Source organism: Gobio gobio (genome assembly GCF_949357685.1).
Source record: "Gobio gobio genome assembly, chromosome: 20".
In the NCBI taxonomy this organism is placed as follows: Eukaryota; Metazoa; Chordata; class Actinopteri; order Cypriniformes; family Gobionidae; genus Gobio; species Gobio gobio.
In genome coordinates, this window is record NC_137113.1 from 27,045,516 (window position 1) to 27,065,009 (window position 19,494).

The following is a 19,494-nucleotide window of genomic DNA, read 5'->3' on the forward strand; positions in this document are numbered from 1 at the left end:
GTATTTGTCCACATTTTATTTTATTAAGTTTATAACATTGATAACACCAACTACAAGAAATCTAGGGACATCATTTAATTTAAATAAGTTTAAATTATTTATATTCCTATTTACTTTTTTTTTTTTTGCTTTGTCAGATCTTGACTACTGAAGAAACAGATAAAGGGGACAAAGGTCAAATGTATTTTAAATGTGCAAAACAATAAGAGTGAAACAATTTAATAATATCCAATAATGCCTTTCTTGACTGAAAAAGTTCAAATGACTCAAAAGCCAATGCACCTATTCTACAATATGATTATAATTCTTGGAAAACAGCTTGAAACACTTTGGCTGGAAAATGTTGGCATATTCTGGAAAACATTACTGATTTGTTTATCATTAACAACCTATTATTACTAAGAATATTATTACTTACAGAATTCCAATAAACAATATTTAATGCACCACAGACACTTAAAAGCCATACAAGCATAGTTACATAGTGCTTACATACAAAGCATTTAGTGATTGCTGCTCTAAGGGTGGCAAAACTGCCGTCCACATGCAGAAACAGAAATATAGCGGCGATAAAACAAAAGGGAATCAGCAGGATGTTTAAATGCTTTTCCCTTCTATAATACCCTGTCAACGGGCTTCAGGATCAAGCACTTGACATTTATCGACATTTCAAGAGTTTTTCTCAGGTCAGGATGGTGTCAACCTCAGCTGCAGCTGCACAGATAATTCAGAAGATCAACTGCGAGTAAAAGGCATTTCCTTTTTGCTGGGATGCTGGTCTCTATTTTCCTTGTAAACAGCTTGGCTACTTTGCCCAAAGGGATTTACTGAGGCCACGCTGAGAATGGGAGAAACATCTGCCTGCAGAAGGGTGTTCTGTTGTTTCCTGTCCTTGGTGCTCCGACAGCAGCGGTAAAAATGTCACTGCTGAGAAAGACTCATACAAGAGTCCTTGTACCGTTTATGACAAGGAAACTTCTCTGCTCTCAATATAACATAATCACACTATTACATGTCATCTCTTGTTATGCTCCTAAACCTAGCAAGCATATTAAGGGGATTCAAACAGGATCCAAGATGGTGAACAAAAGCAAATGTAGATCAAGGGTGCGTTCACACTTGGCATGTTTGGTTCGATTAAATGAACCCTGATGTGATTGGTCTGTTAGTGCGGTTCATTTGATTAAGTGTGAACGCTGCCATCCATCCGAACACGGTGCGCACCAAACAAGTGGACCGAGAACCCTGAAAAAGATGGGTCTTGGTCCGCTTCCAAACGCAACTGTTGCCCCTCACAGTTCGGTACAGGCATCAGAACTGCATCTCCTCGCAACAGATCTCCCCTTGTGTGTGTATTCCTGCTGCTGTTTTGACTCTTTTACACATTTTATAAGCTCTTCACAAATTCTCAGCGGGTCAAAATACCATCATATGCTACACACATACAATGAGAGCATTTATCACAGCACACAGCATTGTTTTGGATGTTCGGTCATTTCCGTCTTGGAAAAATAGGCAATACATCATAAAATCCGACCAATCAGGTTGTGAACGTATCCATATGCCAACAGGTTCGCTGATAAAAATGCAAATCTGAACACTAAGCGGACCAGGACTAAATGTTTTTCTTTTAGTCCAGACCAAACAAACCAAACTACAAGTGTGAATGCACCCAAAAAATACTTATATTTTCCCTAAATACCGAAAAGTATCAATAATGAGAAATGGGACTCACCTACAGAGTTGCTAAAAGGTTAGGGTCACAGACAAAATCCTGTCATTACAATAGAAATTCGTGTGAGGGCAAAAGTTTTCCTCAGGCAGTTTTTGAAACGGGTTCAAGTTGGTCACACAAATTCGCTGGGTTGACCAACAGAAAGCTGCTTGGTTTGAAAGTGACTTTGAAGCAGTGCTTCATACTGTACATTGACAATACACTATTGACAATTTTTTGCCCAAGAAAATTCACAGAAACATCACTAATGTGACAGCACCTTAGCACCTAAAGCATTGTTAGTCACTTATGAGGATCAATTTCAGTTAACTTATGCTGCTGCCTATGTAGACAGCGAGGCAGCTCACTAGCTTTTGAAACTGAGCTAAAATCTTCACCCCATGTCTTCCGCTGTCTCATTTTTCTACTATGGTGTGCATTTCCCATAGGCGGGCAGACAACACCCCACTTCCTGATTCCCCAGGCTCTGACGGGGAGCAATCAGAAGACAGACAGTAGTAGCACACTGCACCTGCAGCAGAGACACTCTTCTGTCCCGCCACAGAGGGGGTGGACCCTCAAGATCAGTTTCCTGACGCCCGACTTGTTGCGCACTGAAATTCTTGATGACAACAACATATTGCACTGGAAGTGCTTCAAATGCTAAATCAATCAGCTTTCCTGTGAATGGAAATGATTAAGACATGGGAACAAGTCTCTTTGTTTTCCACTGTTTTAACAGGTCTTCTGAAGTGAAATGAGGCTTAAGCTTTGGCACATCAACAAACTCATGAGACACAATTTTTTAAGCGTTCCTACCAATATTTTAAAATCAAACGTTCCCCAGATAAATTCTATATAAAACATCTTTCAGTTGCTGAGTGCTTATTTGGTCCCCACTGAGTATAATTAAAGATGTTCCTTGAATTCTTTCATGTCTGGCTTCAGATTTATTGCTGAGACAATTAGAGTAATTATACCGCTAGAGTCTGGTCTGCCTGTTGGTGGCAACGGTGCTGGCAAGGCCTGACTTGTGCCTGACATGTTTTCTTATTTTCTCATACTTAATTGCAAAAGCAGCATCCCTTTATTGTATATGTTTTGTATATAATGTATATGAGGCCAACAACCCCTTTGGTGGACAGCCAGAGATCCCTGTTACATAATATATAAAACTGAGTGTCACATTTTAAGCCTGGCCTATAATACAATGCGTAAACTAGCATATTAATGCATGTACATTCTTTGTTATGATGTTCACATTGCAAAGCAATTAAATTCATTCATTAACTCAGGGGAGCAAGGGAAGGAAGGAAGGATGGATGGATGGAAGGAAATAAAATATCCATTACTGAAATTATTTATGAGTAAAGGACAATTACACATTTAGCTAAATGTTAACTTCTTAATTAGAGTGAATTGAAGTGGTCGAACATAATATTCTACTTTATTTAATGCATACTTTTATTTTTTCCACAAAGCTTAGATCTAATAATAATAATAATTGCCAGACCCCCTGCAGTACAGTTGCAGACTCCCTAATTGAGACTAATGCAAACCTCTTCTCTATAAATACACATTAGGTTACTTTCTGTAAAAAGTCAACACATCACAATTGCAGTTCTTGTATCCAGAGTAATATTTAGTATTCCTTCCAGCCCCATAACAAACATCATGCTCAGGTAAAATGCAGCCGTAAGCAATGAACAGGGGAAAAAAAACTCCCTGAGTCTGTGGTAAGCATCCCACCATGAAATTAGGTAAATTAGTGGGTGGAAAAGTAAAGCGAGAGTTGATAAGCAGAGCTCTATAAATTAAAGGGCAAGAAAAGGCCCAGCCCTGGTTACAACAGTCTCACGTAAAACAAACACTGGGTGTTTCGCAGACTTTGCGCTTTCCCCTTCAGGAGCATTTCAAAAATAATAATATTCCATGTTGAGTTAAGATCAGTAGACAGTATGTGTGGCATAATGTTGATTAACACAACACAATTCGATTCATCCATCATTTTCTTTAAAACATTTTTTTTTTATTTTATTTTACTTTTTATACAGAATGGATGCATTTAACTGATTAAATGTGACTAAATAGAGAGACAAATACAGAAATAACTGCAAAAGTTCACAACACAACCAAATACAGAAACGTGCAGGATTCTGGACTTTCGTATTTGGTTGTATTGTGAACCTTTGCAGCACATGTGTTGTAAAACTGATGAAGATGTTTTCTTAATTTGCTGATGTTTTTTCTAATCGCATGTGTTTTCTTCAGATGCAGCACGTTGAGCTCTCTCGGCCACCATCGTTTTTATTTATTTTTGATCAAATGAAATGACTAGAACTTTCAAAAACATTTTAAAAAATCTTACTGACCCCAATCTTTTGAATGGTGTACATAATTTTTTTCTGTTAAACGTGTTCAATTCTTAGAGTTGTAAAGCTGTGCTAGTTGTTTATGCTGTTGTTTTAGTAAAAAGCTATTGAGGCACTATTGACCCAATTTACTTCTATTGAAAGTTCCTCAAGCCGAAATTATTTGTGTGGTTATCAACTTTTTTGCCACAAATGCAGTTAATTGATAACTTATATACTATATATAAAATGACGAAACTTCCTTTAAAGCGCTCTGTAGAGAAGTTTGTCTGTTTAGGGCTACTGTAGAAACATGGCTGCACAAAATGGCGACTTCACTGTAAAGGGACCCACAGTGTATATACATAGAAATGGCTCATTCAAAGGTAATAAAAATCGGTTCATTATGTAAGGTCTTTATACACCACTGGAAACATAGTTATGCATATTATATTGCATTTCTGTCAATAGATCATCATAAATATTACACACTGCACCTTTAAGTTTTATCTGATTCTTTTTTAGTTGTGAAGACAGACAACTGTAATTAAATCAACACAGACTAAAAGAGACAAAGGCTTCTGCACTTCTGAGATCTCACACGATGAAATATAGCTTCGGCCAAAGGGTCAAAATACTCTAAAATTCAATTGAAATCACATGCTATTGACCGTGTGGTGAGAACATGGAATCCAGTAGCTGGCCGTAGCGCAATAGGAAACATATCGGCCACACTGAAGAAAGCAGTGCCAGAATCGAAATCATTAAACATTTATAGGAACAGTCTGAGATGCTTTATAGAGGGGGGAAAAAACAAGTTTGTGAGAGAAAGCTTGGATTAACTACAGTTTTGATGCTGGCTTGGTTTGAAGAGTTCACATTTTCCAGCTATGTAGAAGTTCCTTTCATAATTCCCAGGGCATAGACACAAAAGACAGGGGAAAGAAAGAAGAAAAAAAAACACAAAAACACATTTGCTAGGCTGCAAGCCCTGAAATCCTAAGCAGTCCCACTGGTAGAGTGAAGTACGTGGCATTCTGCCTTTCTGAAGAGCAAGAAGATTACAGGCTATATAGATTATAGAGGAAGGGTAGACAATAGAGAAATATCCTGCATCTCCCTCACACCATATACAGCATGTGCATATATACAGAATTTTTTCCAGTGATATATACGTTTTCATTGAATTTCTGACCCAACAAAGAACTTCATACATTTTACTCTTGGAATGATTCATTAGGCTTATATAATGTGTGTTGGTTAGACTGCTCTTATAGGAAGGACTGTTTGTAGAAACAAGGATTATGGAGAACTTTGAGACAGTTTCTCAATAAGAGCTTTTTGGGTGTTGGCTATTGTGAAGGTGTGCCTGTGAATATTCTATGGCACTCCTCCGCATGACAAAAGCCATTTCCTCTGAATCCTCTAACTAACATCATTATTCCAATGCCTAAAATATAATGGCTGCACACTGTTTTGCATTATTTCAGATTAGACACAAAACCATGTGCATCAACCAAAAATTAGATTCCAAAGCTCATATTTGCATATGCCGTACCACAAATGGGGTCACATGTTTTCTCAGGTCTATTGCCTATTTCTGCAATCCTGAGTAAACAGATCAATGTGTTCCTGCAAGCTGTTTTTGCTCAAGTGCTGTTCAGTCATTCGTCTACATCTCTTAGTCTAACAGGTTAAGATGCAGACTTTGTCACTCATTCAATTTTAACAGATGTTAATCTATTGTTAGGTCATTCCTGTTATGCAGTACCTTTTGACTTTTAAAAATGTAAAATATTTGCGTCTATGAAAGGGTATGGCAGCCAGGCTATCAAAAAAATATGCTCTGGTCAAGCTCAGCTACTTACACTTTATTAATTTGGTCTTGGCAATAAAATGAACAGGATGGAATCTAACAGGGTGGAAATAAAGAGCTTAAGTTAACCATTTCTCAGTGAGGATTGAGACTGAGAGGATTGAGGTGTCAAGATCATTTTGATATATTTTTAACTCTCTTTTGAAAGGTTGGTATTATCAAAGCAATATTATCTTATTGATTTATGTGACTTTGTCAAACAAGATTGAATGAGAAAACAATTAATACAGTAGAACATTAAAAAAAATTAATTCCTAGCTAATACGGATGTTTGTGCTGTAGTTTTTCCACTTAAAATGATGTCACTTCCTAGAATATGATTAAAGACCTGATTTCTGTTAGTTAAAGGGTTATTACAAAAGATGAGGGAATATATATACACATTACCATTTAAAAGTTTGAGGTCAGTAGGAGGTTTTTTTTTTTTTGGAAGACAGAAATTACTTATACTTTTATTGATCAAGGACACAAATTGATCAAAAGTGACAGTAAATACATTACATTGTTACAAACATTTCAAATAAATGCTGTTCTTTTGAACTTTCTATTCATCAAAGAATCCTGAAAAAAAATCCACAAAAATATTGAGCAGCAAATACGGTTTTCAAAATTGATAGTAATAAGAATGATTAATGAAGGATCATGTGACACTGAAAACTGGAGAAATGATGCTGAATTCAGCTTTGCCATCACAGGAATAAAATATAGCTGCAAGCAGCAATTGTCGGAGCCAAGCGCAAGACAATAAGATATTCCAACATGGCTGGGAGTGTCAAACCAACTGCAACAATGAGCCATTATAGACCTATTAAGATTATTTTAGATAAAATAGCTGTAAAATTATAAATACAGTCAATTATAATGATTTAAAGGTTTATCACTTTTGACCAATAGGTTACAAAATTGATGTGGTGTGGTCAGAATAAGGGAACAATGACACATGCAAAGTTTGGTGTCAAAATGTCAAAGCATTGCAGAGATACAGCCTCAGAAGTCATTTTGGCATCATGCCTCAAATTCGTTGCAGCGCTATACGAGAACGTTTGGTCTATCATTGCAAAATCCATAACTTTTTGTTGGCACGATCTGAAAATTATACGATTCAATTTTGGTGAAAATCGGACAAACGGTCTAGGACGAGTTTGAAAAAGTAGGTTTTTAACAAATAACAAGATGGAGGACAGGAAGGTTTACCAAATATGGCAAAATGGGTTTCTATGTTCTCGGCATGAGTCACGGAATGTATTATGACCAGTTTCATTACAATAGGCTAATTTAATAAAAAGTTATTAGCATTTTTGTAAATTTTGTTATATCTTTTGACCACAAGGTGGCACTGCCCTGAAACTTTTTGAGTACCTTCAAGGCATGGTGCGGAAGACACATACCGAATTTCGTAACGATGCGCTAATGTGTTCGTAAAATATAGCCTTTTCTGACAAAATTCAAAATTGGGTATCGTATGACTCAGTGTGATGTTTTGAATCTACAGAGACCAGTTTTGTGATTTTTGGCCAAAGCGTTCAGAAGTTATATGCAAAAATAGGGTTCAAAAGTTATGAGCACAAACATAAGTCAAACTTTGGACAGGTGGAGACGCTAGAGGGATTGAGTTAGAGACTCCAGATTTGCTATGGTGACAGCTCAAACTGTCCTCTATGAGTGTGCCAAGTTTCACAACTTTTTACCATACGGTTCTATGGAATGCCATAGACTCAAGAGCGGAAGAAGAAGAAGAAGAATAGGAACACCAACGATTACAATAGGTGCCTTCATACCTTCGGTGCTTGGCCCCTAATTAAAATAGAAAACAGTTATTTAAATTGTTTAAAATAAATACAATTATTATTTTAAGATATTACTTTTATTTTGACTGTATTTTTAAACAAACAAATTAAGCCTTGTTCAGCATAAGAGACTTTATATGATGAAACTAGAATATGTTTTATTCTAGGAACTGAATCTAGCATATTTTCTAATAAACTGTACATTTTTTATGTCAGAAGTTAGTGTATCTCGGGACAAGTGGCATCCGCTCAAAGCAAACTGGTGAAATGAATAAAATATTACCCCATGTTCACATAACTGTAGTACCATGATAGAAAAACTAATATGAATTCCAATATATTAAGACATATATGATGGGGACATAAAAATGTACTGCACAGTAGGAATGACCCTATGATGATATTCTCTTTGCTCTTGATCCTTCACTATGAAAGTCTATGGAGAGGAGCAAAGAGCCCCGATGCAGAGGCTTAAGAGGTACAATGCTCTGTGCTTTTCCTGGATATAGTGAAGCGCTTATCACAACACAAACAAGTATCTGCGGTAATCCTGGAAGAGGCAGAAGGAGAAATAGAAAGAATGTGAGAGAATAAGCGAGAGAGACAGGGTAAGAGGGAGGGAGTCCGCCTGCTAACACAGATTAGTTTGTGGGCATTTGAATCCAAGGCCAGTTACATCATTTATTTTGTCTGCCCAGCCTCGCCGTTACTCCAACACAAGCGAGAGGAAAGTAAAGAGGAAAGTCAAGGCCATTCAGCCGAGCAGTCCACATCCTCCACAGATCAGCTCTATCTGAAGCTGTAGAACAGATGTCTTCAAAGCTTCGGGTTGAGTTTATAGGAGTTAGTATTAGTGTACTCTGTTGTCCCCCAGTTGTGTGTTGTCCCCCAATTATCTCTTTCATTCAGTGTTATGTGTCAGATACTCTGGGACTTTCAGGGCCAATTAGTGAGTTTGTAACTACTAAGAACAGATAAAATGGTGCATGTAACGCCTGTGCTGTTATAATTAAGAATGACAATCAAGAATTTTAACAACTGCGAAAACAGTATTTTACCTTGTGCCTCATTATCAGATAATTATTCCCTGAGGTGCGCAACTGACAGTAACTACAGGTTATAAAATAGATCAGTGTTCTGCTGTTGTGCTCTGTGTTGCTGCTTATATACCCATCTGCTTTTAAAACTACACCAACAGAAGACACAACATAACAGAGATTGACTGATATAGTTATTTTTTTGTAAATGGCCAATTTAAAAAATAAATGGTAACACTTCACAATAAGGTCTCATTTGTTAATATTAGTTAATGCATTAGCTAACACGAACTAACAGAGAGAAATACATGTATTCATTTATTTATTAATCTTTGTTAATGTTAGTTAATAAAAATACAGTCGTTCTTTGTTCATGTTAGTTCACAGTGCACACAGTGTGTTTAGTAAATGTTGATATTAACATTAGCTAAGATTAATAAATGCTCTAAAAGTATTGTTCATTGTTAGTTCTTGTTAACTAAAGTAGTTAACTGACGTTAACTAATGAAACCTTATTGTAAACTGTTGACAAATAAATAAATAATAATAATTAGTAGTAATAGTAGTAGTAATACATTTCAAATCCTTAGTACCACAACAAAATAAATAAAATGCGTTATAAATATTATTTTTCAGATTATTTTTATTTTGATTATTTACAGGACAAGACTTTTTTATTATTATTATTTTAAAGACCAGAACTAAGCAAAAGCACTATAAATGCGAGTGAGCTCTGAGATGTCTTACGGAAGACTTAAGCTCTGTCATGAGAGTCATATCTTGGAAGGGAACAGATCTGTGGAAACTATACTGCCAGGGTAGATATCATTAACCTTGTGGATGCACAAAACCTCAGAGTATTCTGAGAGTAATACATTATGACAGACACCCCTGAAGCACATGCTTCCGAGACTATGAATCGAGCATCAGTATAAACCACATGAAATAACTAAGACGCTTTCAGCAAGATCCTGTGGCTACTAAACGGAATAAACACAATGCATAAAGACATGTTAATGGCACCAAATGGACAGTTCGAGTGTCTCGCCTTAGTCTGCAACTGGTAAGTCAAACATAGCCCCATCCGAACTCAAGCCAATGTGGTTGTGTTGTGATGTGTGGAATGCTCGGGACCACAGTGATAACATTTTTCAGGAAGTGAGTCTACAAAAAAAATTACTTATTTATATAAATCTGGGATTTAAGAAAGGATTTGTACATAACAAAATTACTTCAGCTTTATAGATTTTTTCATTTGTTGTGTAATTTAATTGCACTGCCTTTCCAATGTAAACATGCCTATTTCACACACAGTACAAAATCAATATCAACTAGAAAGTACAGCAGGCAGTAGTTTGTATTATGTTCATAATTGATACATTTAGTGGGAGATTATCTGCTTTGTGTTGTGATGGGCCAGCATTGGGCTTAGGCTATTTTTCAGTCTCAGTCCAGCCAACGCTATCTCACGACCAATTCGTATGCATTTTATGAGGTGGCTAATTTGTACAACCTCACTCGTAAGAATTTGAACGATTTGTCTAAACCCCAGTGATGGATAGGTTTAGGGGCGGGGTTAGGGGGAGTTCATTCGTACAAATTCATATGAATTAGGCAACTTGTAAAGTACGTACAAATCACCATGAGATCGGGTTGGTCCAGCCCTAGTTAATGTTACAGTAAACATAAATGTAATTTCTCATAGTTTGGACAACATAAGGGTTGTCAAGTAGTGGCTGGGAGCTGTTTTCCTCCTTTTGTCCTAAGGCTAAAACATTATTGCCATTTTATTTAAGAAAAAAACTGACATCCACAATAATAAAAAGAAAATTACAGTCATTACAGTTCCATGTTTGCAAATGCTGAAACTTCATTGAAATCAAAGCATTTATTTTGGTCCACTGTCCACTGGCCTATCGTCATTTTTTTCCATTCTGAATGGAATCAAAAATCCCTTCAAGGCAACGAGAATGCAAGGGAAAAGAATGAAATCTCAAAAAGTGCTTGTCAAGATCACTTTTCAATAATATACAGACTTTATACACTCCACTCTTGTTTTTAGGGTGACAAAAAGTTTTAAAAGTAAATTTTTCAAGATAGTCTGCTTCAGTGGTCTAACAGTTCTCATCGACAAAATGATTGAGATCAATCAAATCGAAGAAGGCGGGCTTTACTGTTCACTGAAGCCAAATGTGAATTCCAACATGACTCTTCATTTTTAACAGCGAAAGAGCGTAAGGTAAGATAAACAGATAAGATAAAGATTTTTTTTTCTAAAGTAAACAAAAAGCTGATTGGTTCTTTTAACTAAGGGGCGGGACTTCCATTCTTTTCTCCACGAGTGGTCCATCTCTTTCTCCTTAATCCATTGGTGGTGAAATTCATACGCAACCCTCTAAATCATGTGCATTCATACAAGGTTATTAAGTTTTAGTTCTAATTACTAAAGTTCTATCATTAAATAGTGCTTGATTATCATAATATCAAATCAATATTCTAATTTTCTGAGATACTGAATTTGGGATTTTCCTTAGTTGTCAGTTATAATCATCAAAATTAATTAAATATATCAGTCTGTGTGTAATGAATGAATATAATATACAAGTTTCACTTTTTGAATGGAATTAGTGAAATAAATCAACTTTTTGATGATATTCTAATTATATGACCAGCACCTCAATATATATATATATTAGTGGTGGGCATAGATTATTTTTTTAATCTAGATTAATCTCACTGTAAACTTGGAATTAATCTAGGTTAATCTAGATTAAAATGGCTCATTTGAATTCTGCCGAAGGCATTCAGAATATGTGTGCTCGTAAGTGATCGTTTGTCTTTTTGTAGTTTGAATAATAAATAACTTCTGTCCCTCTAAGAACTGACGCATGCATGGATCCCAAAAACTGTTCCTGTGAGCTGGTTACGACTGTGTTTACGTTAAAACTCACCAAGATGGGCATTGAGACATTTTTGAGTGTATTTGACAATTAATAAGATGGAAAAAGGAGCTCATTTTTGCACTTGTATGTCAGAGGCGGCTTTATTGCGGTCTGTGTGTGTGCGCTTCAGATGCGAGCGTGAAATCTGCGGGAATTAGTAGAATTAACGTTATGTGCAACCCCGAGCGAAATTCAGACTGGTCACACCAATACTAACACGCTGTCATGAAGAAAAATCCAGCAGAACACCCGTTCGCAATGTTCAGAGAGTTAACTGGACTGAATGAGAGGAGGCGGGTGCGTGTCAACTCGCTGTCGTCGGAGAGGAGAGTAGAGCGCAGCTGATATCGATACAGTAGAAAATGAGTATTGTATCGTTTCAGATATTTCAGTATCGATACATAGCGAAATATGGATATTTTTGACAACACTAGTAGGCATACACACAGGTTCGAAGACTCGTTCTCGCACCCCCTACAGTGCAATTCGGCTAGGTATACATCCGCGCTAAAATATCAAGGTGAAAGTCATCATAGCTTGCGTAGTATAGACCCAGCTCCCAACCCAACTTTGAGAATAGATTAACGGCGATATTTTTTTTATCGCCCGATAAGAGTCTCACGTTAACGCAGCACGTTATATACACATATATATATATATGTGTGTGTGTGCGCTGTCAAACAATTAATCGCGATTAATCCAAAATAAAAATGTGTGTTTACATAATATGTGTATAATTATTATGAATATGTACATGCACATACATATACATGTATATATTTAAGAATTATTTTATATATATATATATATATATATATATATATATTTATATATAATATAAATGATTTATATGCAAATATTTCTTATTCAAATATATACATGTATGTGTGTGTATCAAATATACATAATTATTATACACAGTACACACACATATAGTACACATGCATATTATGTAAACGCAAACTTTTATTTTGCAAGTGATTAATTGCGATTAATCATTTGACAGCGCTGATATATATGTATAAATACATATATATTTAAAATAGTATATCAGTCTGGTGAGCAAACTAAAAAATGTACTTGCCAGTGGCAATTCTATTGCCAAGGTGTGCGTACGTCTAGAATATATTTTGCATTAGCATCTCTCTTCAGTCAAACAGCTAAACGAGCAGCAAAGGAATGACTCATCAGATTAGCTTAATCAATGACAGCATGTTTGTCCAAAAATCCTGTCTAGTGTGACCAGGGAGGAGCTAATTATGGATGAAGCATGTCAGTGTTTCTGAGGAAGTGGGGCTGCAGTCAGCTACATGGTGGATCAACACTAATGGAGGTTTCATGAGTGAGAGATAACAGGTAAACACTCATTCATCTGATTCATTTAATTAAAACTCTCTGTAACTCATAGTCATGCACATGTTCTAAGATGCTATTTATCTAGTTGTTCTCAAGTGGTGGGCGCAGACAACATGGGGAAAAAACAATGCTAAATGTGAATAATAAAAAGCACTTAACCCAGGGTTTCTTCACATTTTCAATTTCAAAATTCCATACTATTCTCAGACTCAACATTTTAATTTTATATTTTAGAAAACTGAACAGGGGCCATAGTCTGGAAACACAAATTTTTTTTATACTCTTTCTTTTTCCATACTTGAAATTACTCAAATAATATTGCATACTTTTCCAAAATGCATAGGAACCCTGTTAATCGTATAATCAACCATAGGATAACAAAATAAATACGTCAAATATGCCTGAAAAACTAAGAACAGATCTACATAAGGTAAAAAAGAAAAAAAAAATTATATATCTTTTTTGGTTTTGCCAACCACAGATTTATTATTTATATATATATACTTATTTACACACCTAAATACAAGATAAAACAAAATGTTCCTATTCAAGCTATATTAGAATAATCTGTGTATTATTTGTAATTTTGCATATTTTTGGCCCCTTACAGTTCATAGTAATATTAATACATTTTCAGTAAAAACAAAAAAAATCCGTAAAACCAACCCCATCCAGTAAACTTTTGGCAAATAATAAACATTTTCGGTACTTGAATGGACATTTGTTTTCCACTGGACAATCTGGGTCAAGAAAAACCTGTGGAGAACCACTGCTCAAAGTCAGTGATGTAAGCTTGTCATGTGATATTTACAGACAGATGTCAAACAACGCAAGCAGATGAGAACAATTGTGTTGTTGTCCATTCGCTTCTATCTCGGGACAGAGGAAGATCCATTTTAAGCATTTCATGCCTCAGAGAGCAGCCTTTAATACACGTCTGTTTGCTATTGAAATCTCCTTTATCTTTAAATAGTGCTTGAGCAATGATGCATTCAGAAGAGCTCGCCTCTCCTACATTGAGTTCTTGTATCTTTTCTTTATTAAACCTTGAAGAGCCCTACTGTGGAAGTTCTTAAAAAACCACCCCCTCTGAGTGGTCCACCCACTAATCCACTCACGCACCCATTCATGACAGAGTTTCATTAATTCTGTTAAATAGCCTAAGTACTTCTTCATAAGCAGAACCAAATTACCTGCTTTCGAGGCCAATCAAACTGCTTTTATTCTATCAAATGTTCATAGTGAATTTGATGACAATCTAGCCAGTTTTCTATTTCAGGAGCTCAGTTACTCTGCCAAAAATACAAGGTACAAATGAATACATGAAAGAAGCATTTAATGCCTTTCCACACCTGCATAATGTTCTTTGTTCTGTAGATCATAAATGGAGATGTTATTTATGGTTGTGAGGTCGCTCGTTTCCATGCAAGGAAAATGAAAGGCAACTATGGGCCAAAAATAACTTTAAAAAATCGTTATCCCCTTCGCCATTTGTCTCTCATTTGGATAAGAGGAGCAGGAACATTCTGCTAAACATTTTATTTTGTGCTCCAGGGAAGAAAGAAAAATGTACAGGTTTGGAACAACATGAAGGTGAACAAACGATGACAGAGTTTTCTATTATTTCTAAGCTAATACGATTAAGAGAATTAAAGCTGATTAGGCAATTTCCTCAGGCTGTACAGTAATAAGGAAGGTCTGAGTGTGTGACATATTAGAACACGCGAGCATGAATCAAACGAAAGAAACTTGTCCAACTCAACCACACATGTTGCAAGAACACGTCCTTGCCTGACTTGTCAGAGAAGGCATGGAAAGCACGTAGACAAATCAGTTCATGAAAACAATATTTACAAAATGTAATTACAAGCAAAGGCAGAGATGAGTAAAGACGTTTGAAGTTTCATTTGGACTTTGATTATATTAGCAAACATCTGAGATCTTGTCCTCAACAAAGGTCGAGCAAGTCCTGGCTTTTAAACTATCAGAATACACAAGGATCTCAAAAGCAAGATGGGGGTGAAGTGTTTAGCTCGTGGCTAGAAGAAATAAGTGTGTCTTTGTTGGTCTGTGCTAATTATAGCAGGAACTGCCTGGGCTCAGACCTCCTCTCTCTAATAACATTTATCAGCTCCTTGTCACCAAAGACCCATTGTTCTCATCTCTCCTTAAATACTCCCCAAGAACAAACCAAGAACATCTCTGAACTGAATCCTCTAGGACACGTTCATACGCCTGCTATTTGGCTTCCTTGTCGAAGAATACAGAAAACAACATGGACATTTTACATTCATCTATATAAAATTCAAGAATATTGATCAGCTCTTCGATTTCATGCTCACACACGGAAAAGCATCTCATATTAAAGTTTGTCAATGCTAAAGCGTGTCTTTATGAATACAGGATGTCTGCAGTCTGAACACCAGCTTCATGGCCAATAAAGGCACTCAGCTGGCAGGACATACGGTCGACCAGCACATTAGTAATGATTCAGTCACCAAGGCTCACATCCTGTATACATTACTCTTTAACTGGTGGTGCTACGAAAAGCCATTGAGGAAACAGAGTGGATCTCGATGATAGTAATGAGACCACTAAGACATTAAATACTAATCTGCCAGAGAAAGCATAAGCAGTGTCTGTGAAACCGATAGTTAAGGCGCATGCAGATGGAGGGGCGCTGCTCTGAATCTGACAATGACACCAAAGATTTACTTGCTGCCATTTATAGATCCGGAAAATTACAGGGAGGCAACTATTATTTGTGCTGAGGGGTTGTCAAATCCGTAAAAAAACAACCTCCCTCCCTTTGTAACCTACATTTCAAATGGGATGTGATCCGTCCATTGTGGATCACTACGCAGACGACTATAAATCCTTTTTCAATAGCTGTGATCCCAGCATAATATCACACGATTATAATAACGGACTAGAATAGAGCAGATGAGCTAAAAGTACCACACAATGGTGTCCGTCACAAGATTTAATAACAGAGTATAGACAACTACAGTATATAGCACAGGAAATATTCCCATAAGACAATTAGATGACATCTAAATCTGGAACACAGGAATAGTAACTAATAAAGATGTAAAAATCAAAGCTGCTGAGATTATAGATGTTCAAACAACTATAATATTTAACCACGGGGAAGTTAGCAATTTCATTAACATTACTGTATCACTTACTTCATGGGCTTGAAGAGCGCCTGGCCATAGTTCTGGAATGTCATGATGAGCTTCAGCTGCGTGCCTCCGGATTTCATTGCTACAGAGAGAACAAGAGTGGCGCTAAACACTCGTCTCAGGAAAATAACTTGAGCTTTCTTACAATCAACCATTTAAGATAAGACTCATTATGCAAGTGGCAATAACAATGTGAAAGTTCAATTGCGAAAATTATTTGTCCTGTAATCGCAGATGGTTATAGTCTTGTATTTTGTTTTCTAAGTGTATTTTGGCCATACACACTGTCCTTTTAGGGAAGCTGATAAGACTTTTTTTTTTTTTAAAGCTTGTTGTAATGAATATGCAGGCAATCACAAACAGATGAAGGAAAACAAGGGGACACCGCCTCAAGTCACTTAAGAGGCTGCTGTGCCATACCAGTTTTTTTAAAGATCACTATCACCATAGATTAACATGCAACTTCCTTTAGATATAAAATTAAATAAACCATGATCCAAACCAGAGCGGCCTTTGTTCCTGAATGGATCATCCTAAATGGGTTTATTTTCTGATAATGGCCTAGTTACTGTGCATTCTTTAACTTATTACTCAGCAACTTAGAAAATAAGTAAATAAGTTGACATTAAATATTGATTTGAAAAATCATTTTATCAAAGAGAGTGTGGGTTGATATAAGTGAGATTGGTTGTCAAGGACACTGGTCAAATATGCAGTTTAGTGGTTATTATACAAAAATATTCTGACCACAGAATACAGCGATCATCCAATCAGAATCAGGTATTCAGAAAAGCCGTGTAATAAGTTGAGAAATTGACCTTGTGGCTTCACATAATTGCAGCCCATCAAGCACAAGACGTTGTGAATGCTTGGTGGGCGATACTTTTCCACAGCATGCCGTTTGATTAAGTCTAAATTGCACACTCTTCTCATTCATTTACTCTGTTGGAATCCACTACCAGTGAATCTCAGTCCAATTTTATTGATGCATCCGCAGCCAGAGTGCAGGAAGAGTCTAGCCATTATCTTGGAGAAACTTCATTCAAAGAATCTATTTAAATCTGTTTGGAGGAGCAGCACTGAAGGATGCATCACAACCACTGCAATCCTAAAAACACCTCCCTATTTATTTGCTATTTACTGTGTACTGATAATTGTGCTATCTTAAATATTGTCTTACCAACACTTGTGATCCTTTGCGACACCAGATCCTTCAGCATTGCGTCAATGACCGGGTTGTGCCTGGAGTAAAGCTCATACCGGTTTATCCCAATGTGGAAGCGGAGCCAGTTTGGGTACGAGTCTGAGGACATCTCGCCAGTAGGAGCATAATCCCCATCTTTACTTTCCCCATTCCTACGGTAAAACAACCCAAATGCAATGAACGATGTGCAAATGCATTTTTCATAAGCCCTTACAGAGATTAATCATAAATAGGGCTTCATGTTACGAATTGCATGCATCAATGCATGATAATAATAATAAAAATACGCTTGATTTAATTCACATTTATTTGTATAGCGCTTTTCATAATACATATAATTTCAAAGCAGCTTTACAGAAAAATCTGTTATCAGAGGTGACTCAAAGTAATGTCCAAAATGTAGAGTTCTAAGATAACACAAATCATTCAGTCAGTTAGCGAATATCATGTAATTATTATTAGAAATATTATTGTTGTTGTTAAAATTATTATGAGGAAATCTATATTATTTGGGGGAAACATGATTCTGTGCATTTAAGAGTTTTGTGTGTGCTATGTGAGAGAAAACCTCAACCTACCACTCTGGGTTCTCTGCAGCTTTAGGGTCAAATCTTATATCAGTGTTGACATTGAACAAAGTGTCTTCGTCAGTTAAAGTAGGCAATGGCCTGGTGTATAAAGGATGCTCAAAAAGCGCAGGGAGCCTCGAACCCTTCACAACTGCGTTCTTCAGGGTAGAGTCCCGTGTCGCGTGCCTCTTCTCGTCACCTGTCAACTGCTCAAATCTTTTCAAAGCCTCGGATCTCTCTCCAACGGTGATCTTTTCCAGCGAGTGAGAGGACAGGTTTGAGTTCGGCTCGTTGCTGAAGTCTTGAAGTATTCTGAGTGTGTGTTTATTAGGCCAGCCGGACTCTGATCCCGGCTTGGCTCGATGCTTAGCCCAGTTCAGCGGCTCTTCGCTGGGTGTGTGCGAACACGAGCACGCGCTACTGCTCCGTCTCTCCAGCTTCGGTAACAAGTCTATCATAATGTGCATAGAGCAGGCTATGAGAAACACCATCAGAATCAAGACGCGGAATTTTCTAAAGAGGATCATCTTCAGGGTCTCCTGTTCGAGAAATGACTTGTTTGGAATGGCAGGGATAAAAGTGAGCAAGCGCACTACATCGCCAACAGTACATAAAACACGGGCTCCCAAATGTATGAGAAGAACACATGGAACGTTTTCGTTTTCATTTGCCAGTTTAAGAGCAGAAATGGGGATTTATTTAGCAAAGGGCTCATCCACATCCATGCGAAACAATAATCCAGTTATTTACGTGCGCTCGCGATTAAATTCCTCCCGTGCAGTCAGTTGACGAGACGCGAGAACAATCTCCGACACAACCGCGTATAGTCTATTTTAACATTTAATAGCCTAACTGTTATACTGCAGGTATTTGCGGAATATAATTAAGTCAAGCCTCGTCAGACAAATGATCCACAAAAGTGCGTGTTCGCGATACCGCGGTCCACCTCACATCTGACGCTATTCATACAACGCACGAGATCTCTTTCACAGCTGCACAAGTTCATTCGCTTTTCTTATCCAGTACAAATCGAGGCTGTTCAGTCGTTGAAAGCGACGAGACGCATTGGCAGCCGTCCGAGGCAGGTTTCGAGAAAGTCTGGCATGGCAGCTCCTTCCGTCGATAAATGTGATTTGTGGAGAAAGTTTCAACGTTTCATCCTGAACATCCAGCTCGTATGGAGGTGATGCCTGCCCGTTGACAGGCGCTTGAGGAAATACCTCTGTCGGAGTTCAGGGTGGGTGTGTTAAATATCATGATGCTGAAGCCCCTCGCACATAGTGGATTGGCTGAGCTTTAAAACAGACAGCCCAGGCTCGCTTCCTGTAGCGTCAAATTGTGCAAGAAGAGGGCGTCTGAACACACACTACCACCCATTATTGTCTGAAATGACTTTTTAAGATGTACTTAACACGCACGCCCTAACCACTCTCTACCACCTATTTCGGTGGAAAATTTCTGGACTCTTTCTCC

At 37.2% G+C, this 19,494-nt stretch overlaps 1 protein-coding gene across 1 annotated transcript in view; it reads right to left on the reverse strand.

Annotated features, from left to right (window-relative positions):
* Window positions 1–19,294, reverse strand: part of fam20cb (FAM20C golgi associated secretory pathway kinase b) — a 51,516-nt gene extending 32,222 nt beyond the window's left edge. Inside the window, exons 1-3 of the mRNA XM_079845710.1 lie at window positions 18,031–19,294; window positions 17,429–17,604; window positions 16,252–16,330 (exon numbers count right to left, since the gene is read on the reverse strand). Of these exons, the coding sequence (XP_079701836.1) occupies window positions 16,252–16,330; window positions 17,429–17,604; window positions 18,031–18,548 (773 nt within the window). The 5' untranslated portion in view covers window positions 18,549–19,294. The remainder of the gene's footprint in view (window positions 1–16,251; window positions 16,331–17,428; window positions 17,605–18,030) is intronic.
* Between the last annotated feature and the right edge of the window lie 200 nt (window positions 19,295–19,494).